The 25,838-nt window shown below is 41.5% G+C and overlaps 1 protein-coding gene and 1 pseudogene across 4 annotated transcripts in view; both read right to left on the reverse strand.

Moving 5' to 3' along the window:
* Positions 1 to 25,838, reverse strand: part of PTPRA (protein tyrosine phosphatase receptor type A) — a 176,380-nt gene that overhangs the window by 56,282 nt on the left and 94,260 nt on the right. For 2 of the 4 annotated variants that reach the window (XM_012455334.3, XM_064382277.1), the window contains 3 exons: positions 23,376 to 23,454; positions 22,530 to 22,871; positions 9,436 to 9,462 (listed from right to left, as the gene is read on the reverse strand). In XM_012455334.3, coding sequence (XP_012310757.1) covers positions 9,436 to 9,462; positions 22,530 to 22,871; positions 23,376 to 23,454 — 448 coding nt within the window. The remainder of the gene's footprint in view (positions 1 to 9,435; positions 9,463 to 22,529; positions 22,872 to 23,375; positions 23,455 to 25,838) is intronic. The other 2 variants (XM_012455335.3, XM_064382278.1) reach the window with 1 other exon arrangement.
* LOC105719316 (homeobox protein VENTX-like) lies at positions 14,672 to 17,419 on the reverse strand (annotated as a pseudogene).

Raw genomic sequence — 25,838 nt, forward strand, 5'->3', positions numbered from 1 at the left:
GTTGTCCTCTGAAGGGATGAAGGGACACCTACCGTGAGCACAATCTAGGCCACTCAATGGTCTAGGGCATAGCTCAACCAGAGCTGGAAGCCCTGGGAAATGGAGGTGACACAAGAAACAGAATAAATCTTTTAAAATATACTGCAATCTGTGCAATAAGATACTATATTGATTTAAAATTTTTTTTTCTTAAATTTTTTGTAGAGATTGGGGGAATCTCATTATGTTGCCTAGGCTGGTCTTGAACTCTTCGTCTCAAGTGATCCTTTTGCCTTGGCCTCCTAAAATGCTATGATTATAGGCATGAGCCACTGCTGCATTGACCATTTTTTTTTTTTTTTTTGAGACGGAGTCTCACTCTGTTACCCAGGCTGAAGTGCAGTGGCATGATTCCAGTTCACTGCAACCTCAGACTCCCAGCTCAAGCGATCCTTCCACTTTAGCCTCCCAAGTAGCTGGAACTACAGGCACATGTCACCATGCTTGGCTAAGTTTTGTACTTTTAGTAGAGACAGAGTTTCCCTATGTTGGCCAGCCTGGTCTTGAACTCCTGATCTTAGGTGATCAGCCTCCCAAAGTGTGGGATTACAGGTGTGAGCCACTGTGCCCACACTACATTGATTTTTTTTTTTTTTTTTGAGATGCAGTCTCACTCTGTTGCCAGGCTGGAGTGTAGTGGTGAAATCTCAGCTCACTGCAACCTCTGCCTCCAGGGTTTAAGCAATTCTCCTGCCTCAGCCTCTTGAGTAGCTGGGACTACAGGCACCTGCCACCATGCCCAGCTAATTTTGTATTTTTAGTAGAGATGGGGTTTCACCATATTAGCCAGGATGGTCTCAATCTCTTGACCTCATGATATACTCACCTCGGCCTCCCAAAGTGCTGGGATTACAGGCGTAGGCCAACACTCCCAGCATTTTTTTTTTTTTTTTTGAGATAGAGTCTCTCTCTGTTGCCCAAGCTGGAGTACAGTGGTGCAATCTCGGCTCACTGCAACCTCTGTCTGCCGGATTTAAGTGATTCTCCTGCCTCAGGCTCCTGAATAGCTGGGATTACAGGTGTGTGCCACCACACCTGGCGAATTTTTTGTATTTTTATTAGAGATGGGGTTTCATTGTGTTAGCCAGGATGGTCTTGATTTCCTGACCTTGTGATTCATCTGCCTCAGCCTCCCAAAGTGCTGGGATTACAGGCATGAGCCACTGTGCCTGGCCGATATTTTTAAAAAGCCACCATTTAAAAAGGAGTAATCTGAGTATTAAGAAAGAAAAAAAACTGGCCAGGCGCAGGGGCCCATGCCTTTAATCCCAGCACTTGGGGAGGCCAAGGTGGGCAGATCACCTGAGGTCAGGAATTCGAGATCAGCCTGACCAACATGGAGAAATCCCACCTCTACTAAAAATACAAAATTAGCCAGGTGTGGTTGCACATGCCTGTAATCCCAGCTACTCTGGAGGCTGAGGCGGGAGAAATGCTTGAACACGGGAGGCGGAGGTTGTGGTGAGCTGAGATCACACCACTGCACTTCAGCCTGGGCAATAAGAGCAAAACCCCATCTCAAAAAACCAAAAAACAAACGAAAAATCAAAAACATGATTACAAGGAGAAAAATCTAGATAGAAAGGCTGAACAGGGCTGGGGATGGTGGCTCATGCCTATAAGCCCAACACTTTGGGAGGACAGGGTGGGAGGACTGCTTGAGGCCAGGAGTTTGAGACCAGCTTTGGCAACTTAGTGAGACTCTGGTAGAGTCTGTCTCTACCAAACAAACAAAACATCCGATTAGTTGGGCATGGTGGTGTAACCCTATAGTTCCAGCTACTTGGGAGGCTGAGGCTGGAGGATCGCTCAAGTCCCAGAGGTCAAGGCTGTAGTGAGCTGTCATCAGGCCACTGTACTCCAGCCTGGGAAACAGAGCATCTGCCCCACCCCAGATTCCAAAAAAAGAAACGCTAAATAGGAGAACTGACATAACTGAAAATCAAATTAGTTGTGTGAACGAGCAACTTATGGACGCTCCCAGAACACAGAGCAATAAGAGATAAAAAATATGACAGCACAGAAGAGAAAGGAGCTGGATAGGCCCATGAGATCTAATACCTGTTCAACAAGAAGGCCCAAAGAAGAAACTAGTAAGAAGGGAGAGAAATAATACAAGAAAGTTCCTGAGTTATCAGGCCAAAAGAAATAATCTAGTTTGTGGAGTAATATTGAAAAAAATCTTTACACCTAGATGTATTCTGAAAAAATTCTTACATTTTGGGTTGAAATCAACCAATAAACCAAAGGCCAGCCTTAAAAATGTTCAGTGGAAGAAAAAAGTCTCCCTACAGAGAAGATGCCCTACAGAGAAATAGGAATCAGATTTATTTATGATTGCTCATCTAAAATATCGCTGCTAGAAACTGATGGTGCACTGTCTACAAAGGTCTTAGGATTTTGAATCTAGAGTTACTTAGCCAAATTTTCATATCAGCAAGAGGTCAAAACAATTTCCACAGCATGGGGTTTTAGGGTCTGACAGACCTGAAGTTCAAATTCCTACTACCCTAATTTACTAGTAGTGTGATAATCTCTTAGAATGGTGTATGAAATGAAAGTATAATAGCACTTTCCACCTTTTAGAGTTAATGAGAGATTTAAAAGAGTTAACATTTGCAAAGTGTCAGACACGAAGGGAAGAGATTGGCTTTGGCCACACATGAGTTCACACACTAGCACAGACCCTCAGACCAGCCTCCTAGGCTCAGGCAGTTGTCTAGAACAGGGGTTGGCAAACTATAGCCCAAATCTAGCCCACTACCTGTTTTTATAAATAAAATGCTATTGGAACATGGCCATGTTCATTCATTTACATACTATCTATGGCTGCTTTTACATTACAAAGTCAGAGTTGAGTAGATGAGACAGAGACAGTATGGTTACAAATTGAAATTGATTCAGCCCCAACTTTCATTCTAGCAAAGTTTTACTTTCTAGACTCAGGGAAGGGGACAAGCATGAAAATGAAAAACACTAAAATGGTGTTCCAGGACAATAGATATCTACTTGCTATAATTTCTTTCCAAGAAAACAAAGGGCCACATTAATTGAAGGGCTCACATGTAACAGGTGAGTGACTTAAGGACTTCAGATTACACGCTGGTCAACTACAAACTAATCAGGGAAGGAATAGCCATAGCCCCAGTTCCTATGGCCCATTTAACTATCTCCACACTTTTTGGTACAAGTATTTATCAGCTCTCAAAGGCAAGGTTGTAATGTTGTTTCAAATGCTATTAGCTCTAAAAACAGCAAAATTCATCAGATCGCCTCTAGAATCTAACCACTGGGCTTTGCCCAAACACTGCTGTTTTCAGTCAAATTGTCATTCAGAAACCTACATTTCTATTGTCCATCTATCTTCCCTAAATTCTCTGGAATATCTCTTTTTTCTCTCTCTTTTTAAAAAAACATATCCTTGTGGTAATCGGTAACAATCCTCTGGAATATCTTTCTAAAACCAAAATCTGGCCGGGTGCAGTGGCTCATGCCTGTTAATCCCAATGCTTTGGGAGGCTGAGGCGGGCGGATCACAAGGTCAAGAGATCAAGACCATTCTGGCCAACACGGTGAAACCCCATCTGTACCACAATACAAATTTTAGCTGGGCGTGGTGGCGTGCATCTGTAGTCCCAGCTACTCGGGAGGCTGAGGCAGGAGAATCGCTTGAAACCGAGAGGCGGAGGTTGCAGTGAGCCGAGATCGCTCAACTGAACTCCAGCCGGGCAACAGAGCGAGACTCAGTCTCATTAAAAAAAAAAAAAAAAAATCTGACTATGTTACTTCCTTACTCATCATCGACTTCAGGAGATGCTCTGACTCCTGAACTCAATGGACTACCACACGCATTCTGTTAAGGCCACCTATGACCACTCCCTACACCTCATACATGTCAACTACACACAGATCCTCAAACATACGACTTACTCTTTCATGTCTCTTTGCTTGTGCTCTCTCTGGTGTGTTCTCATTTTCCCCATCTGCTATTTTAATTTAAACTTCCCAAAGCTCATCTCTGTGCCTCCTTCCCACTCCCCAGACATAGTAAGTCTTCTGAGTTCTCTCAGCACTTTGTGTGATATATCCAATAGCATGTAACTGAGTAGATTTTGCTTTCTGATGTTCACGTATTTCCTCCCTGAGACAGGAAGTACATATATGTATGTATATATGTACATGTATTTTTTTTTCTGGAATCCTTGATGCCTAATAGGCACTGAATAAATGCTGAATGTAAAAGCTGCTTAGAGAAAGCCATCATAAACTTATAATAATAATGGCACTATGATAATCTCCAATTTTTTTTTTTTTTTAATAAACAGGGTCTCACTCTGTTCCCCAGGCTAGAGTACAGTCATGCAATCTTGGCTCAATGAAACCTTCATCTCCTGGGCTCAGGTGATCCTCCCACCTCAGCCTCCCTGTAGGCTCCCTCCCTCTGTAGGCTGGGACTACAGGTGTGCACCACCACACCTGGTTAATTTTTGTATTTTTAGTAGAGACAAGGTTTCCCCATATTGCTCAGGCTGGTCTCAAATTCCTGGGCTCAAGTGATCCACCTGCCTCAGCCTCCCACAGTGCCCTAATACTCTTTTTTTTTTTTTTTGAGACGGAGTTTCGCTCTTGTTACCCAGGCTGGAGTGCAATGGCACGATCTTGGCTCACCTCAACCTCCGCCTCCTGGGTTCAGGCAATTCTCCTGCCTCAGCCTCCAGAGTAGCTGGGATTACAGGCACGCGCCACCATGCCCAGCTAATTTTTGTATTTTTAGTAGAGATGGGGTTTCACCATGTTGACCAGGATGGTCTTGATCTCTTGACCTTGTGATCCACCCGCCTCGGCCTCCCAAAGTGCTGGGATTACAGGCTTGAGCCACTGCGCCCGGCCTCCTAATACTCTTAAAACAAGAATGCCAACTCTTTTTAGACTTAAGTAGTAGCTAAAGAACTACGTCTTTACAAATATTAATTTTTTTTTTTTTTTTGAGATGGAGCCTTGCTCTGTCTCCCAGGCTGGAGTGCAGTGGCACAATCTTGGCTCACTGCAACCTTCACCTCCCGGGTTCAAGCAATTCTCTTGCCTCAGCCTCCCAAGTAGCTGTGACTACAGGTGGATGCCACCATACCTGGCTAATTTTTGTACTTTTAGTAGGGATGGGGTTTTAACATATTGATCAGGCTCAGGCTGGTCTTGAACTCCTGACCTCATGATCTGCCCGCCTTTGCCTCCCAAAGAGCTGGGATTACAAGCATGACCCACTGTGCCTGGCTGCTGAGTTTTTTAAAAAGCAGTTATATAAATGATTGTATCTAAAATAAAGTATGGTTACAACTAGCTTTAACCTGTATTCTTGCTATTTATACCAGTTATAAGGTCTTCATATGAAAATCCCATTACACACACACACATATACACACACAAAAGAACCAACTATATTATTAAAATAAAAAGTAGAATGAGATGGGTTTATGCAGAATTTTGTTTAAAAGGTAAAAGGCAAAGACCTACCTACTGTCTGCAGTTGTGGAGGTGTGTGAATGCCTTTGTTTCCTAGAGTTCTGACAGAATGGCTTAAATTCCAGGCCTCCCTAGTCTCATATGTAATAGTAAAAGTAAGAGAGAGATTGTGGCAGTAGAACAGTAATGGTGAGAGCCAACAGTGCTGAGCAATTGCTGCATCCTGAGCCAAGCACTTCATGTGCATTATTCCATTCCTGCATTCCTCACAGCAACCCAAGGAGGAGATTCTGTTCCTATGCCATTTCGCAAATCGCGAAATGAGGCACAGGAAAGTTAAATATCTGCCCACCCTGCTGGTAAGTAATTGGGTTAGGATGTAAAGTGAGGTTATCTAGCTTTGGAGCCCACACTTTACTGTGCTACACTGCCTCTCTTCAAATATTCCACTGCACCACTCATTCCTCAGCCTTAATACACATATCAAAATCATTCAATAGCATTTTCTTAGATGGAAAAAGTCTCTGTAAATGGTACCATGCTGGGAACTATAGTGGATATTATAGATCCCTCTTCAAGACCAAAATAACCCATTCCCCCTGGCTGCTGGGAGAACCAGGGGGTAATGACTCTCAGCCAAGTCTTTCCCCTGGAGCTGCCTGTGGCCTGGCCCAGGGGAAAGCCTCAACCCTCACCTTGATTCCAACTTCAAAGCTTCCTGTGGAATTGGCCTTTGCTGCCTTTGCTCTGACCATGTGGCAACTCAAGTCTTCTTAGGAATGCCACAGGAAGCTTTGGAGTTGGAATCAAGGTGGGGGTTGAGGCTTTCCCCTGGGCCAGGCCATGGGCAGCTACCCAATACGACTGCCTTCACTGCCTCATAGGTGCTGTAGGGAGCAAATGCTTCTCCAATAAACTTGCTGCATGAAAATCTCTGTCTCAGAGTCTGTTTCCCCTAGAACCAAACTAATAAACTGAGATGTAAAACTAGTGAACACTAAGTAACTGGAGAATAGTGATCGTGACCACTGACTGAATGGTGAAGAGGTATTTTTGGCAGATTAAAGTTAATGCATTACTAAATATTACACAAATAATCCAAATAGAAACCAGTAAAAATGTCTTAAAAAAAAAAAAGAAGTTAGCTACAAAAGGACAAATATGGTATGATTCCACTTAAATGGGATATTTAGAATAGACAAATTCAGAGAGACAGAAAGTAGAATAGCGGTTATCAGGGGCTAGGGGAAGCAAAGGAAGCATGGAAGGAGTATGGGAAATTACTGTTTAGTGGGTAACAAGTTTCAGTTTGGGACGATAACCTTCTCGAGATAGCTGTACAATCATGTAAATGTACTTAATGCCACTATACACTTAAAAATGATTAAAATGGTAAATTTTATGCTATGCATATTTTAACATAATTTTTAAAAGCTAGTCCAAACGAGATTGAACCTGCTTCCTAGGTTCAAGCGATTCTCCTGTCTTAGCCTCCTTAGTAGCTGAGACTACAGGCATGCGCCATCATGCCTAGCTAATTTTTTTTTTTTTTTTTTTGAGACGGAGTTTCGCTCTTGTTACCCAGGCTGGAGTGCAATGGCACAATCTCGGCTCACCGCAACCTCCGCCTCCTGGGTTCAGGCAATTCTCCTGCCTCAGCCTCCTGAGTAGCTGGGATTACAGGCACGTGCCACCATGCCCAGCTAATTTTTTGTATTTTTAGTAGAGATGGGGTTTCACCATGTTGGCCAGGCTGGTCTTGAACTCCTGACCTCAAGTGATCCACCCACCTTGGCTTCCCAAAGTCCTGGGATTACAGGAGTGAGCCACCGCGCCCGGCCTATTTTTTGTATTTTTAGTAGAGACGAGGTTTTACCATGTTGGCCAAGATGGTCTCAATCTCCTGACCTTGTGATTCACCTGCCTTGGTCTCCCAAAGTGCTAGGATTACAGGCATGAGCCACCGCACCTGGCCAGAATATATTTTAAAAATAATACGCATGAGAAAATAACCAGTTTCTTGAACTTCAGAAGAGAAAGAAATGTGGCCCTCCCTCTCATTTTATTCCTTTCTGCTTTGACAATTAAAACATCAGACATTCAAAGGCATCCAAAGACCAGTGCATAAAAACCTGTAGACCTTAATTCATCTGCATAAAATACAACTGCTTATCAAACCCATTATAATACAAATATTTCCAAACAGATGGCTTATTTCTCAAACAGCATTTGGTTTTAAAATTAGAATGTGATAGGCCAGATGCGGTGGCTCATACCTTTAATCCCATCACTTTAGGAGGCTGAGGTGGGTGGATCACCTGAGGTCAGGGGTTCCAGACCAGCCTGACCAGCATGAAGAAACCCTGTCTCTACTAAAAATACAAAATTAACCGGCCATGGTGGTGGAGGTTGTGGTGAGCCAAGATCACGCCATTGTACTCCAGCCTTGGCAAAAGGAGCAAAACTCTGTCTCAAAAAAAAAAAAAAAAAAGAATGTGATATCCAAATTTACAGCAATATTTCTAAAGATCTGCTCTGGTAAAAATGTCATTAGATTTTGGGACTTTAGAGACTGCTGAGAATACCTATGTCTCTTTGGTTTCCTGTTCCGAATTATACAAAATCATTTTTTTGACTTAAAAAAGGAGATTACATTAATAGACTTTACATATGCCACAATTAGTATTAATCTAGGTAATTAAGGTAATTTTATTTTTTTAATCACAACATGGAAACCAGTTAAATATTAGGTGGGTAAAATAGGTATGATATCTGGGGCAAGAAAAGGCTGAATATTATTAAAATATATACTAAATAGAGGAAAGAGTCAAAAGATCTAATGTTTCATCTTGAAGCCTACCACTTTAACTTCTGACTTTATAAGACTGGTTAAAAGAGCAGTTTTAGGGAGAAAATAAATATCTATCACAATAAAACCTATTTAAGTCTACATTTGATAGTGAGAATCTGGCAAGTGAATCTGAATAGCAAAGACATCGCATTAATCCAACATTTAGTTCCCAAGTTTAGGAAAGTGAGAGCTGGAAAAGTGAGGGAAATCTATACACAGTATGGTAACACCTCATTATTCCTTACCAAATACAATGGCAGAGAGATATCACATAAAGGATCAAAGTAGCCATTTTTCTGACTCAAATGCTCCCTGCTTTGTGAGACTTCATATGCCTGTAAGTGTTCATTGCTTAATTACGCAGGAAAAATTGTGTATGGTTAAATAATGAAATCAGAAAAAAACTGAAGTCTGATTTGATAAACTAAAAAATTATGATAAAAACATTGTTTCGAAGAGTAACATTTTAAAAACTCAGATGTAATAATGATTTCTTTCTCTCATGCTCTTTGGTAGCAGCCTTATTGTTGTTCTAGGCAAAATGCACCAGAATTCTACAGATGAGTACCCATGTCCTCCTGCTCTCGAGTAACCAGTGACTCATCAGTCCAACTTAAACCACAGACACAACATCTCAGGCCACAGGGACTTTACATTAAAGGGCTAAAAATCCATTAAATCCATATAAAGCCACAAAGGGTTGACATTTTATAGACTAGGGGAAAAATAACACAAAAAAATATTTAAAGGGAACTATAGCCTAGAAATCAGAAGTAACCCATGGTATAGAAATTATGACCTAATATTACCAAAAAGTAAGGTTAATAAGGTGACATGACAATGTAAGCTCTGTCTTGTTAAAATACATCATAGCTGTTAGAATCCATAGTCTACGTTAAAAAATATGTTAAAAAACATACTGTTTCTATTGCTGTTCTCTATAAGGTTAACATGGAAACAACTTAAGGAAAAGTAAACAAACACAGCCACAGATGCACACGGTTGCCAAGGACTGTGAGCAGAGGAAATAGATGAATACTGTACACTGTGTAAAAGGAACAACAGATATAAGGTGAGCAGCTCACCTCTTCTGTCCTTCGAGTCAGAATTACCTGTGTAATAAGTTAAAAAAAAATAGAAACATTCAGGTTAAAGAAATACAGTACAGTTCAATTTAGAGTACAACAAAACAAGGATTAGGAATGTTTTCCTCCATGAAGCATCCTCCAACTGGGAAACGAGACTGCCCAGATTCACTAAACTTTGGACAGTGGCCTGGCCTTCTCCCTCGGTACACAAATAGTGTAGCATCAATATTCATAAAAAGTAAAAAAAATGCAAAGAGAACACATGTTATTAGAGGACTTTATGTCTTTTGCTCCATTAAAATTCAAGAGGATAAAATTAAGTAAGGATATAAAAGACCAAAATGATAAGAAGTAATAAAATCTAATCAGTAGATACCAAACTCTACACACTAACACAGAAAACCTTCTTTTCAAAGGCTAGTGAAATATCCACATCCCTTATAAATCTCAACAGCAGAACCAGTACAATATTCTGGTTAGAATGCAATAAAATTAGAAATTAACAAAGTAAGAAAACACTTGAAAATTAAAATCAAAACCAAAATGAGGCCTTGTGTGGCAGATCACCTGAGGTCAGGAGTTCTAGACTAGTGTGGCCAAGGTGGTTAAACCCCGTCTCTACTAAAAATACAAAAAAATTAGCTGGGCGTGGTGACAGGTGCCTATAATCCCAGCTACTTGGGAGGCTGAGGCATGAGAATCACTTAAACCCAGGAGGGGAAGGTTGCAGTGAGCAGAGATCATGCCATTGCACTCCAGCCTCGGCAACCGAGTGAGACACTATTTCTTCTTCTTTTTTTCAGACGGGAGTTTCACTCTTGTTACCTAGGCTGGAATGCAATGGCATGATCTCAGCTCATAGCACCTCTGCCTCCCAGGTTTAAGCAAGTCTCCTGCCTCAGCCTCCCAAGTAGCTGGGATTACAGGCATGTGCCACCATGCCCGACTAATTTTGCATTTTTAGTAGAGACGGGGTTTCTCCATGTTGGTCAGGCTGGTCTCGAACTCCTGACCTCAGGTTATCCACCCATCTCGGCCTCCCAAAGTGCTGGGATTATAGACGTGACCTACTGCATCTGGCTGCGAGACGCTATTTCAAAAAAAAAAAAAACCAAAACCAAAACCAAAATGGGCCGGAGGACACAGTGGCTCACGTCTTTTATAATCCTGGCACTTTGGGAGATAATCCAAATCCCAGCACTGCGGCATGAGAATCACTTGAACCTGGGAGGGAGAGGTTGCAGTAATCTGAGATCCCACCACTGTACTCTGGCCTGAGTGACAGAGTGAGACTCTATCTCAGAAAACAAACAGGCAAACAAACAAAAAACCCAAAATGGAAAAATACCTTAAAAATAACAATGATAAGAAGTTTTGTGGCAGAACCTGCCAACGGAGATCTCCTCTCAAATCAGTCTCTTCCTCTTCTTGCCTTGATATAGAACTTTTGTTTTTCAGCTGAGCACCAAGCTCTCCTGCCAGAGACTACATTTGAGACTCTTTTGTGCTAGGTATAGTCATGTGATGAATTCTAGCCAATGGGATGTGAGCTAAAGCAATGTGAGTAACTTCCAGGTCATATCTTTTGGAAAAAAAAAGGCCCCTATTCCCTTTGTTCTTCATTCGCAGTGGTTGGAACTAGAACCCAATGGTGGGAACTATCTATAACCAAACAGATAAGGACAATATTAGGATGGCAGGGCCACAGGAAGAAAGGAATTTGGGCCCTACTGAAACAAAGGCCCTGCCTAACTCTGGAATGTGACTGGGGAAAGACACTTTTGTCTTATTTAAGTCACTGAATTTTGGTATCTTCGTCAGAGCAGCCCATAGTGCATACTAATACAACTACTTATAGAAACACCTATGGGATGTGGCTAACGCTGTGCTTGTGCAAAATTTACCACACTAAATGTATTAATTAACTAGAAAGAACAAAAATAAATAAAGCACTCAATTCAAGAAGATAGTAAAAGCATAAAATAAATCAAAGGAAGGTAGAAAATAAAAATCAATGAAATAGAAAACTTAAAAATGAAAGAACTAATAAATACACAATAGCAAGTTCTTTGGAAGAAAAAAGGCAACAAACCCATGAAATAAATGATTAGTCAACCTAAACAAAAATACAAGAGACATAAAATAAAATTTAAAAATTAACAGCTCTGTAGGATATTACAATAAATAATCACAAGAGAGAACTTTTCCTCATTCAATACATTTGAAAACATGAATGAAATGGCCAGATGCGGTGGCTCACACCTGTAATCCTAGCACTCTGAGAGGCCAAGACAGGAGGATTGCTTGAGCCCAGGAGTTCAAGACCAGCCTGGGCAACATGGCAAAACCCTGTTTCTACAAAAAAAAAAAAAAAAAAATTAGTTGGGCATGTCTATAATCCCAACTTCTTGGGAAGTTGAGGTGAGAGGCTCACCTGAGCCCGGGGGGTAGAGGTCACAATGACCCGAGATTGCGCCACTGCACTCCAGCCTGGGCAACAGTGAGACCCTGTCTTAAAAAACAAATAAACGATGAAGTGCATTTTTACAGTAAAATCCATGACATATACCTGTTAAGTTATATAAATTTAATAAATACATAAGAATGAACAAATGAGCAAAGAACTGGTTGATGGGTAACAGTGAGCAGGGACATTGAGTCCAAATAAAAAGTGTATATAGATTTATAGTATCCAGTAATTTTGTCAAAGGAATGGAAACCTTTCTAAGCCTGAATAAATGTTCAAGAAAATACATAAAAATAAATAAATAAATAAATGCACAGTTTTCAGTGTAAACTTTCAAATCCTTTCATGTAGCAAAACAAAACACTAAAAACTAAAACTTATCTAAAAGAATACACAATACACACACAAAGGAAAAACACAGACCAATCTCATTTAGAGATATTTTGTGAATAGAGAAAATTCTAAATGAAAAAAAAAAAAGAAATAATATCAAACAGACGGCAACAGATTACAAGAATGATACAATATGGTTGGGTGGCCTTGGCTCATGCCTGTAATCCCAGTGCTTTTGGAGGCTGAGGCTGAGAATTGCTTGAGGTCAGGAGTTCATGACCAGTTTGGGTAACACAGTGAGTCCCTGTCTCTGAACAAATTTAAAAATTAGCTGGGCATGATGACATGTGCCTATAGTCCTTAGCTACTCGGAAGTTTGAGGTGGGGTTTGCTTAAATTCAGGAGTTTGAGGTTATAGTGAGCCATGATCATGTCACTGCACTCCAGCCTAGATGACTCAGAGGAAAAGACTTAAAGCAAAGCAAAGGTCAACAGGAAAGAAAAATTAAGAAGATTAAATAATTAATTCAGAGCAAGATGCTGTCTCTAAAAAAGAAAGAAATAAATAAAAACTATTAATAGAATCCACCATAGAAACAGACCAAGAGAAAAAAATCATACAGATCTTGGTCATTGATCTTGAACAGGCAACTGGCAAAATTTAACACCCATTCCTGATGTAAATGCTCATTAAAACAAAAATAAATTGTTATATCCTGAACACAGTAAAATATGTTTATCTCAACTCAAGAGTCAGCACCACGTATAATGAAAAAACACTGAAAGTGTCTTCCTTAGCATCAGATAAAAGACAATGCTGTCTGCATTTATCAGCTGTTTAACTTTGTTCTACAGGTATTCATCAATGCAATTAAACAGAAGAAAAAGAAAGTTCTAAAAATTTGGAAGATAACGGCAGATGAGATGATTTGAAGCCACAATAATTGATGGAGAAAATTACTTCAAACACTAAGAAAGTTTAAGGTGGCCAGTACAAAATGTCTCTACAAAAATAGTAGCCTTCATATCCTCAACAGCAACCAGTTAGAAGATATGACGGAATAAAATACTCCACTTATAATAACAAAAACAGAAGATTTTAAAAAAAAGACTTCAGAAAATAGAATATATTGCATTATTGGATAGTTAGAATCAACATCTTTAAGATGCTATTTTTTGTTAATCTACATATTTAATATGATCAATACAAACTTTTTCCTGCTAGACAAGTTGATTCTAATGTTCATAATGATAAAAATTGTTAGCATTAAATTCTGAAAAATAAAATTAAAAAGGAATGACTCATTTTACCAGACATTAAATACTTTACAAACCCTGTCTCTACCAAAAACACAAAAGTAGCTGGGCATGAGGCCGGGTGTGGTGGCTCATGCCTATAATCCAAGCACTTTGGAGGCCAAGGCGGGCAGATTACCTGAGGTAGGGCGTTCAAGATCAGTCTGACCAACATGGTGAAACCCCTGTCTTTTAAAAAAAAAAAAAAAAAAAAATAGCTGAGCGTGGTGGTGCATGCTTGTAATCCCAGCTACTCGGGAGGCTGAGGCAGAATTGCTTGAACCTGGGAGGCAGAGGTTGCGGTGAGCCAAGATCGCACCACTGCACTCTAGCCTGGACAACAGGAGCGAAACTCTGTCTCAAAAAAAAAAAAGACAGTGGGGTTTTCCATATGGACAAAGAAAAAAAATTAATATAAAATAAAATGAATGTTCCCAAATACTCAAATACATATGAAGAGTTAAATAAATATCTGAATTCAATATATAGGATAGGTAGTATTTCAAATCAATGAGGAATAATAAAGTATTCATTAAGGGGTATTTGGACAAGATAGTTACTTGGGGAAAAACAGATCCATAGCTCACACTCTACATCAGAATAAATTCTAGATAGACCTAAGTGCGCGTGCACGTACACACACACACACACACACACACGAAACCACAGAAGTCCAGAAGAAAACTATTTTTATAATCTTGGAGTAAGGAAAGCCTTCCTAAATATGACCCAATTCCTAGAAAAGTTATAATAAACTGAGAAATATTTAAATTAAAAAAAATTAAAAATAGCTAATGGTATCTTCTGCAATGTAGAAAATGTAAATGACCACCTAGGGAACAATATTTTCAGTTCTACCATAGGCAAAGTGCTCATTTCCAAAATATACACAGAGCTTCTACAAAAGTCAGAAAAACCTTGACACCCTAATAAAAATGGGTAAAGAAAATCAACAGAGAATGCTCAGAAAAATAAATGTAAATGATTTTTTTTCCCCACTCTTACCTGAAGTTGTATTATAAAAGCACATGCTAGTTGTAAACACTTCCAACAATGCAGAAATAGGCAAGGGGAAAGTGGAACTTGCTGTGGATACAGCCACAGGACCACACTTTTGTTCCTGTTGGGATGCCTGGGTTGGTTTCACAGGTGGCCTCCCAGTCCTGCAGGCTGAACCTGTCTGTCTGGGCGCCCTGCACTGCCTGCCTCCTGGGTACTCTGGGGCGACATGGATGGTTGCACGCTTTTCTAAGGTTTGGTGCCTGCAGTCAGGAGTCTGCACCAAGAATGGTCCATCAATGAGGGAGAGGAGGGGCTTCCATGCCTCCCATTTTGGGCACTTCTAGACTTTCTGTAGGAAGTGCTCTCCTTGAGTCATTCTGTTTTGTTCTGAGGCTACTGTGAGGAGGAGGACAGGTAAGCACATGCTGGAGGGTGGGGACATGTGGGATAGCTTCAGTCCAGGCACAGCTGCAGGTCCCAGCTACCCGCTTTCTCTGGCCCGAGAAGAGCAGCCTCAAGCATGCTGCAGGCACAGTCCTGGCTCATGCATGGCCTAGAACGCACTGCAGGGCCCCAGCAACCCGCCTTAATTTTCACCTTTGTTCTCTCATGCTTTTCAGCTTTGGAGTCCTTGTTAAGAGGAACTGAAACCACAAGCTTATAAACATGACATCTGAATTCCCTTCCAATCCTTCATGGTTTTCTTTTTTACACACAAAGCTTACAACCTTTACCTTTTCTAACTGGAAAACCAGTTTTTCCAATACTTTTTAAAAAACAAATTATCTTTTTATCATATGCTGAAAGCCCTATCCATAACAAGTCCACTTCTGCATTTGACTCTGTTCACTGACCCTTCATTTACTATCTAAACTGACCCTTTTGGTAACTTTCAGTGAAGAGGTGGCTTTTATAAATGTATTTTCCAGAAGTCTCTAGAACCTTGGCATGGATCAGGGTGAGAGGTGCCACCACGATGTAAACAGAAAGCTGAGTCTTCCAGGTAGACACTAGGTGCAATCTGCACAGACTGCGTGTGTGGGAAGCAGGGAGTCAGAGGTGCTTCCTCAAAATGCAGGATATCCCCAGTCTCCGGCAGAGCACACAGGCCCCAGGGCACCTTAGAGAGGGCGGGTCCCAGAATATGCACACCACTTCCTGGGCTTGGGAGGGTGGTAGGCCAGAGACTGCCCACAGCAGGAAGCCCCCACAGAGGCCAGGGCCTCTTCTTCCACTTGGCAGAGACCCCAAAAGGAGATGGGACAGCATCAGAGCCTAGGGCCCGGGCAGGGGTGCCCAAGGGCACAGCAGCTGTGGGCCATTGGTAAAGCCAGAAGACAGTGAGTGGAAGGGGTGCATGGAGATACCCCAAGAAGGGGCTGTTCAGCTGGGAGTCCTGCATTTGCCATTTGTGTTTCATCTGGTGATTTTGAAACCAAGTTTTTATCTGGACCTCCGAGAGCTGTACCTCCCTGGCCAACCTCTTCCGCTCCAGAGGGCCCAGGTACTTGTGGTGCCGGAAGATGTTCTCCAAGGCACAGACCTGCAGCATGGTGAAGGCTGTGCAGACATGGGGGCCTGCCAGGAGTTTGGCTCCTTACTCAGCCCAGCCATGATCCTCTCTGGGGCAGGCAGATTTGAGGACCTAGCCTCCTTGATGCTGATGGCCTGAGGGGGCTCCCGGGTGCAAGATGTCTGGTGGGGGCCAGAGAGGCTCCCCGGAGACGTCAGCAGTCCTGGGGGTGTGGGTCAATCCTGAGCAGTTGCTCTGGGACAGCCATCCACGGAGCCAAAGCTGGAGGGATGCTGCCCTCCACAAAGTGGGGAGGAGGAGAGACACATGGCGATTGGAGATGGGCCAGAGGGAAGGCCGGGTGGGGCTCACCAGGTGCAGAATCCACCTCCTAAATTATCTTTTAAATTACACAAAGTTGCTCAATCTCAGAGAAATGCAAATTAAAGTTACACAGAGATGTTATTTTTCACCTCTCAGACTGGCAGAGATCCAGAAGTTTAATAATTCACTGCACTAAAGAGAGTTTAGAAATACAGGCACTTTGACATATTGTTAACAGGAATATACTTCCCATCAGATGGAAATGTGGCAATATCCATAAATTTATAAATGCATACTTAAAATAATTTATCCTACTAATATTCTCATATGTGTCTGAAATGATAAACTGTACTGTTTGTAAGACTACTCTGAAAACAATCTTAATGTCCACTGATAGGGGAAACTGGATAAACACACTAAGGTATATCCTTTAATACAGCAGCTCTTTACTAAAACATAGAACAAGTGCCATAGGCTAACTGAAAAGGCAATATGCAGAAATGAACATGGCAAATTTATTATTCACATTATAAATGGAAAAATGAATATATATAGTTTTATTTTTTAAGTTGTTTATTTATTTATTTATTTTTGAAGCAGAGTCTCGGTCTGTCACCCAGGCTGGAGTGCAGTGGCTCCATCTTGGCTCACTACAACCTCCGCTTCTCGGGTTTAAGGAACTCTCGCCTCAGCCTCATGAGTAGCTGGAATTACAGGTGTGCAGCACCATGCCCAGCTAAATTTTGTATTTTTAGTAGAGACGGGGTTTTACCATGTTGGTCAGGCTGCTCTCGAACTCCTGACCTCATGACCCACCCGCCTCAGCCTCCCAAAATGCTGAGATTACAGGCATCAGCCACCGTGCCTGGCCTTATTTATTTATTTTTAAAAGGCATTCTACTTTTGACTTGTCACTTTTTTTTTTTTTTTTTTGAGACAGAGTATTGCTCTGTTCCTCAGGCTGGATGCCAGGGACTTGACTCACTGCAACCTCCACCTCCCAGGTTCAAGCAATTCTCATGTCTCAGCCTCCCAAGTAGCTAGGATTTACAAGTATGTGCCACTCAAAAATAAATAAATAAATAAAATAAATGCCAGGTGCGATGGCTCACACCATAATCCCAGCACTTTGGGAGGCTTAGGAGGGTGGATCATGAGGCCAAGATATGGAGACCATCCTGGCCAACATGGTGAAATCTTGTTGACTAAAAATACAAAAATTAGCTGGGTGCAGTGGCACGTGCCTGTAATCCCAGCTACTTGGGAGGCTGAGGACGAGAATTGCTTGAACCCAGGAGTCAGAGGTCGTAGTAAGCCAAGATCACACCACTGCACTCCAGCATGGTGACAGAGAGAGACTCTGTCTCAAAAATATAAAAGTAAAAAATAAATACAAGTATGTGCCAACATGTTTGACTAATTTTTGCATTTTTAGTAGCTAGACACAGGGTTTTGCCACGTTGGCTAGGCTGGTCTAGAGCTCCTGGGTTCAAGTGATCCATCTGCCTTGGCCTCCCAAAGTGCTAGGATTACGGGAGTGAGCCACCGCACCCAGGCTACTTACTTGTTTTTGAGATGAGGTCTTGTTCTGTTGCCCTGACTAGAATGCGGTGGTGCGATCACGGCTCACTGCAGCCTCAACTGCCAGGCCTCAAGTGATCCTCCTGCCTCAGCCCTGAGTAGCTCGGACCATAAGCATGAGTCACTAGGCCCTGCTAATTTCCAAATTATTTGTAGAGATGAGGTCTCACTATGTTGCTTAGGCTGGTCTCAAACTCCTGGGCTCAAGCGATCCTTCCGCCTCAGCCTCCCAAATTTGCTGGAATTACAGGTGTAAGCCAATGTGCCTGGCCGCCCTTTGTCTGTTTGTGTTTGTTTGTTTTGACAGAGTCTCACTCTGTCTCCCAGGCTGGAATGTGGTGGCACGATTTCGGCTCACTGCAACCTCCACCTCACAGGTTGGAGCAATTCTCTCCTTCAGCCTCCCAAGTAGCTGGGATCACAGGCACCCACCACCATGCCCGGCTAATTTTTGTATTCGTAGTAGAGACAGAGTTTCATCTTCTTGGCCAGGATGGTCTTGAATTCCTGACCTCCTGATCAACCTGCCTCAGCCTCCCAAAGTGCTAGGATTACAGGCGAGAGCCACCACACCCAGCTATTTATTTTTATTTATTTTTTTTGAGACGGAGTCTCTCTTTGTCACCAGGCTGGAGTATAGTGGTGTGATCTCAGCTCACTGCAACCTCTGCCTTCTGGGTTCAAGCAATTCTCCTGCCTCAGCCTCCTGAGTGGCTGAGATTATAGGCGCACGCCACCACGCCCAGCTAATTTTTGTAATTTTAGTGGAGACAGGGTTTCACCATGTTGGTCATGCTAGTCTCCAACTCCTGATCTCGTGATCTGCCCACCTCAGCCTCCCAAAGTGCTGGGATTATACACATGAGCCAAGACCCTTTATTTTTAAAAGGAATAAGAGAGTCAAAGCAAAGATCAATAGGAAAGAAAAATTTTAAAGATTAAGTAGTTCAGGATACATCCAATATCTAAATAACAAGAGTTTGAGAAGAGAACAAAGAAAATGGAAGAGGGAGAGAAGGTTTCAAAGAAATAGGAGAAAATTTTCAGAAATGCTAGATCAAGGATCCAAAGGGCCTATAAAGTATCCATAATAATGAATGAAAAAGACCCACACCAAGATACATCTCCATTAAGTTTCAGAATACCAATGATAAAGAGAAGGTCCTAAAAGCACACAAATAATTAGGAATTAAGATGGCAGTAAAATCCTCCAAGCCTGGTAAGCAGGTGTCAGTTAAGGCAATACTTTAAAAATTCTGGGGGAAAAATATTTCTCAAATTCTATACATAGTTCTCAAGATATTCTTGGACACGTAAGGTCTTATGCAATTTACCTCCCATGGATCCCTTTTCTTAGGAATCTACCAGATGAGAGAAGACAAGAAAGAAGACAATATGGAAGTCAGGAAGCAGCAGCAAGGGGAATTCCCAGAATGACAGAGAAGGGAAATCCCAGGCTGATATATCTGTATAGTAGCCCTAAAGATCAACAAGCCTAGACTGGAATAAGACAGTGGAGGGCTCAGGAGGAATTTTTTGAGGTAAAAAAGAAATAGATTATCAAATAATCTCACTTTGTAGAATGCTGTATTAAGAGGCTCTGGAAAGTGTGGTAAGAATGGACTAGCAGTAACTTTTTTGAGACATGGTCTTTCTTTGTCACTCAGGCTGGAGTGCAGTGGTATGAACACAGTTCACTGTAGCCTCGACCTCCTGGGCTTAAGCAATCCTCCCACCTCAGCCTCCTGAGTAGCTGGGAGTACAGGCACATGCACCCATGCCCAGCTAACTTTTATATTTTTTGTAGAGATGTGGTTTCACCATGTTCCCCAGGCTGGTCTCAAACTCTTGAGCTCAAGTGATCTGTCTACCTTGGCCTCCCAAAGTGCTGGGATTACAGGTGTGAGCCACTGTGCCTGGCCTGACTAAATAGAAAACTAAATAAACAAAAAATAAGGCAATTATTAAATCCAGAAAAAAAACCGTACAAGAAAGAAAAACAATCCATTTAAACTTATAGCTCAGCAATGAATATTTCATAATTACAATAATACACAACATCAAAATACTGATTTAATAAAAAAAATTGTAACTGTTACAAGAGGACTGGTAAAATGGTGTTGATGAGTGCGATGTGTGGTTTAAGACTATGAAATTCCAATGTGCCATAACGGTTTCTTGTGTTTTACTCATCTTGAATAAATGCCACTAGAGAAATGTAGTCTCAGTCTTCTATGACATGAAATGTGTTAAATGTACAATAACTAGATTCTTAGCTGTGGAATAATCTGGGCCTAAGTCAGTTTGTGGAAAACTAAGTTCCCTACAAGCAGAGTGGAAAGACAGCAAAAGTGAGAAATAGGCCTAACTTATCAGCCTTGAGATCTAAAGCAAATCATTTAACCTCTAAATACTGTCTGAAATTAAGTATCTGTTAAAAGGAGATGATTATCCATGGTCATGTCACAGAAGTGTTAAATGAAAGACAGTACAGAATAGAACATGGGCTGTCCCGGTCAGGCCTGTGTTACAGTCTCCACTTTTTCCATTCACTCAGTCAGTGTGTACAAGGTATTCTGCCTTTCTCCCTAAGCAATGGCCACAACCCAACATTTTATGTTGTTACTAAAATTTCAAAAAATTGTATATGTAACATTAAAAGAACAAAAATGGAACTAGATAATCCATTAAAACAAACAACTAGTTGTGGCCCACTAAAGTGATTTCATAAATTGTGTCATGACCTGTATTTTGAAAAACATTCCATAAATTACAGTTTTATCATTGTAAAATACTTTCACCTGCAAAACATAAAATAGCCAGGTGCAGTGGTTCACGCCTGTAATCCCAGCACTTTGGGAGGCCAAGGTGGGCAGATCACTGGAGGTCAGGAGTTCGAGACCAGCCTGATCAACATGGTGAAATCCCGTCTCTACTAAAAATACAAAAAATTAGCCAGTCATTGTGGTGCGCGCTTGTAATCCCAGCTACTCAGGAGGCTGAGGCAGGAGAATTACTTAAACCCAGGAGGCAGAGGTTTCAGTGAGCTGAGATCACGCCATTGCACTCCAGCCTGGGCGGCAGAGTGAGATTCTGCCTCAAAACAGACAACAACAACAACAAAACATAAAATAGAACTTACCTCATAGGATTATTCTAGAAAACTCTTAATACAATGCCTAACACATAGTAATAACTATGACAAAAAAAAACTATATTAACTTTAAAGCACAAAGCAAGTATCAGACGTTATTTGTCTGCAGTCCCCTATTTCATTAAGAATAGTGGGATGCCAACCACATTAAAGATATCTTCATATATTTTACTGGCAAACTATCAGAGCAATAATCGCAACAATGATAACAGCTAACACTTAAAAAATAGTGCTTACTATGTGCAGGCATCTTTATAAGTACTTTACCCATATTAACTCATTTAATCCTTCTATCTCCTCTATGAGGTAACAACTATTACTATTACTCATTCTTGTTTCACAGACAAACAAACTGAGGTAGAGAGATTAAATAAGCTTGTTTTGCCATAAACATAGCTGGCTTATGGCAGAGCTGGGATTCAAACTCAGTAGCGTGGCAATGCAGACTGTACTCTTAACTGCAAATGCTGTTTTGTCTTTATGGCAGAAAATATGGGGGCAGGCAGATGAAGGGTCCGAGTTATAAGGCATAGTAAAAGATGTCATCTGTAGTAACAAATGAGAATCAACTGGGCAAACAGTTACTGAATGTTCCCCATGAGCAAGGTGTGATTCTACTTAGGGGCACTCACCATCTAACTGGGAAGAAATCTTGAGCCAAGGGCTTGGGAACACAGAAGAGGAAAGAAATGTGGCAAAATCCCTTTTGCTAGAAAAGGGATGACAGTTACATAACAATCAGGTAATGATTATTTCCTTTACTCCTCATAGAAGCCCTTTGAGGGACTCTCTAATTCTTTTTTACAGACAAGGTACCTAAGGTTCAAAGAGGTCAGAAACTTGTCCTACCTGCCCTGGTCTCAGATCCATGTCTCTGATTTTATCCTTGGGACTATTGCTTCACCTTGAGACCCTGAACAACTGGCACTGCAATGTAACCATTTCCCAGAGCCCCTCTCTCTAATGCCACCCCTGGCCACTGGCCTCCCACTCCGTATCTAATTGTCATGGACATCCATATCCACTCTCTTTTCCATGGTCTCCATGGATCCCTCCCTTTTCAAGCCTAATCTTATTACTCAGTCTCTGTATCTTATCTTTTCATCTTCAGTCTCTTGCATCGTCAATGAGCTCCCCTCTCTCTGTCTTTTTTTAGCCTTCTTCTCTACCTTTAAATACATTAAGTCCTCTCAATCTAACCAGGATCCCACCTAGCAGAATGATATTCTCCAGAATCTTTCTTCTTTCCTTTTCACTCATGCTAACCAGATATTCCTAAAAATTCCACATCTAGGTTTTATTACTTCACTTGAGCAAATTTACTTATTCGAAGAATTTTTAAGGCTAGAAAACACAAACAAGGTAATAAAAGGATGCATAAACTCAAAAAGCAAAAGAACAAACAGAATCATCTCTAGTACCTGAAGGAGGGAAGGTTTCTGGAGTGGTTGCTGCAGTGCTGGAATTCCCCTCCCAAGGTTCTGTTCTGGCATCTGTGAACTGGTTATCTGGAAGCCATGTTCCATTTGGTGAAATTGTAGTGCCTAAAGAATTAGTGCTTGCTGTTCTTGTGGTCCCATTGTCAGAGTCTGAAGAATTGGCAGTGGTTAAATAGGTGGGTCCCAGAGTTATATTTGGGCTGAACGTCGGTACCACAGAAAGAGAAGGTAGCGAAGAAGTTGGATTTGAAGTTTTGGCCTCTTCTTTAACTGGTTCTGCCGTTGATGTGTTAATTAATCTTGTAATTCCTACAGAAGGTGCAACTACAAACACCAAAAAACAAGGAAATATCACATGAAGAATGTGAGGCTAAAAAGTTGAGACACAAGCAGCAAGCCTTAATAAACTCTCAAACATATGGAGACAAAGCAAAGACCAATCCCCCCAACACCCAGCCACCCTCTATGTTTTTATCTAATGCTGAACCCTTCCTATCTTTTCCAAAGGACTACAGTTTAAGGGAGAAAGACACTAGATTTTTCACTTAGTTCCTCAGAAACCATAGAGTTGTAAATACAGTTTATTTTATACTTTTCAGAAAAGAACACATAATCTCTTTCATCTATTTAAAGCAGTTACATGTATGAAAAACAATGCTGAGCATTCTATACAATTCCAAGATTTCCAAAAACACCTATTTTACTATCACTTTGAAGAAAATTTTTATATTCCTCTCTTCAAATACCATCTAGGTTTTCAAATTTGGCTCATTAAATGTGAAACCAAAATTTCACTTCAAATAGCAACTTTATCAAATGACAATTTACCTGTGGTAGCATTGTTGGCACTGACACGTATCAGACCACTGCCAAGCAGAACAAGAATGAACCAGGAATCCATGCTTATCTGAAAATAGGGAACCATGTTAGATGAAGTCTTGTATTATCATGACTATGTCTGAGCCGATCACCAGAAGAGTATTCTGGATTTCCAAGCTATTAAAACGTGTGTCTAAACCAACGATCTTTTGGGAGCCTGATATGCATGTTTCCCCAGACATTCAATAACTAATTGAGTCTTTAGAAAGACTGACTATCCCTTATCTGAAATGGTTGAGGACCAGAAGTGTTTCAGATTTTTAACCAAATTTTGGTTTGGGGTTACATTCACTGTGTTGAGCATCCCTAATTCAAATTTCCTTTTTTTTTTTTTTTTAAAGAGACAGGGTCTTGCTCTGTTGCCCAGGATGGAGTACAGTGGTATGATCATAGTTCAGTGCAGCCTCCACCTCCTGGACTCAAAGTGATTCTTCTGCCTCAGCCTCTTGAGTAACTGGGACTACAGCCATGTGCCAACACACTTGGCTAATTAAAAATTTTTTTGCAGTGACAAGAGAGTCTCACTGTGTTGCCCAGGCTGCTCTCAAACTCTTAGGTTCAATTACTCTTCCTGCCTCAACCTCCCAAAGTGCTATGATTACAGGTGCAAGCCACCACACCCAGTGCCTAATCCAAATTTTGAAATCCAAAGTGTCCCAACGAGCATTTCTTTTGAGCATCATGTCTGTGCTCAAAAGGTTTCGAATTTTAGAGCATTTCAGATTTTGGGATTAGGGATACCCAACCTGTAAAAATAAAAATAAATCTGTGTTTTTTAAATTATTTTGTTTTTTTTTTTTTTTTAGAGATGAGGTTTCTCCCTGTTGGCCCAGCTGGTCTCGAACTCCCGACTTCAGGTGATCTGCCCACCTCAGCCTCCCAAAGTACTGGGATTACAGGCATGAGCCACTGCTCCCAGCCTTGTTTTTTGTTTTGAGACAGAGTTTCACTCTTGTTGCCCAGGCTGGAGTAGTGCAATGGTGCAATCTCGGCTCACTGCAAATTCTGCCTCCTGGGTTCAAGTGATTCTCCTGCCTCGGCCTCCCGAGTAGCTGGGATTATAGGCATGCTCCACCATGCCCAGCTAATTTTGTATTTTTTTTTAGGTAGATACGGGGTTTCTGCATGTTTATCAGGCTGGTCTCAAAATCCTGACCTCAGGTAATCCACCCGCCTCGGGCTCCCAAAGTGCTGGGATTACAGGTGTGAGCCACTGCGCCTGGCCAGAACTTATTTTTTAAAGCATTAAAAGTTCTTTTTTGTTTTAGAGGCAGGGGTTTGCTCTGTCACCCAGGCTGGAGTACAGTGGCATGATCACAGCTCACTGAAGCCTCAAACTCCTGGGCTCCTGTCTTGGCCTCCCAAAGTGTTGGCATTATAGGCATGAGCCGCCATGCCATGCCAAAAATGCTTTTTAAAGCAGTGATTCTCAACCTTAGCTGTACTTTGAAATTATCCAAAAAACTTTTTTTTTTTTTTTTTTTGAGATGGAGTTTCACTCTTGTTGCCCAGGCTAGTGTGCAATGGCGTGATCTCAGCTCACCACAACCTCCGCCTCCCAAGTAGCTAGGATTAACAGGCATGTGTCAACACGACCAGCTAATTTTGTATTTCTAGTAGAGATGGGGTTTCTCCATGTTGGTCAAGCTGGTCTCAAACTCCTGAACTCAGGTGATCCACCCACCTCGGCTTCCCAAAGTGCAGGGATTACAGGCATGAGCCACCATGCTCAGTCCAAAAAACTTTTTAAAAACATCCCCTGTGCTAGACTGCAGCTTTGTGGGTAAGAGCTAGGTAGCAGTCCCTTTTAAAGCTCCCAAGTTGATTGCTTTACAGTTTTCAGAGTGAGAAGTACGGAGAAGGTAGGCTGACTGCACTGATGTACAGCTGCCCTTCAAGGAACACATTATATAGCTGTTCTCAAACTTTATTCCACCTCAAACCGTGTAAGATAGTAGTGCATTCCCACCAGTATTAGTGGTTTGTTCATCCATTCAAATTTGTATGCCCTATACTGAGCTAGGTGCTAGAGAAACAACTGGGGAGCAATACACTTATAAGCCCCATCTTCACAGGACTCACAGTCTAAAGTGTTCAATATGATAGTGACTCTCCAAGGGAAGTAGGACAAACATCCTCGAGAGACACATGAAAAATCTCAGAGGTAGTGGGGAAGCGGGAGATGTAGGTGGTTCATATATACCCCAGGAGTTTGCCCCTGGTACCAGCAGCCATGCCTAGCAAGGAAATGGGTTCAGCAGGGGCCTTCTTCAGGTGCATCCACGTAAGATTGTGACCATTTCCCCATTCTTCCTAAGCTGTGATCATTAAATCAGTGATATACTGTTAGATTTTCATAAAATTTACATTTTTATAACTCTGTGGAAGATCTGGATAGTGAATTAATACTGA

This window comes from Aotus nancymaae, unplaced genomic scaffold, assembly GCF_030222135.1.
Source record: "Aotus nancymaae isolate 86718 unplaced genomic scaffold, 86718_ANA_hifiasm-v0.15.2.pri h1tg000029l, whole genome shotgun sequence".
Lineage (NCBI taxonomy): Eukaryota > Metazoa > Chordata > Mammalia > Primates > Aotidae > Aotus > Aotus nancymaae.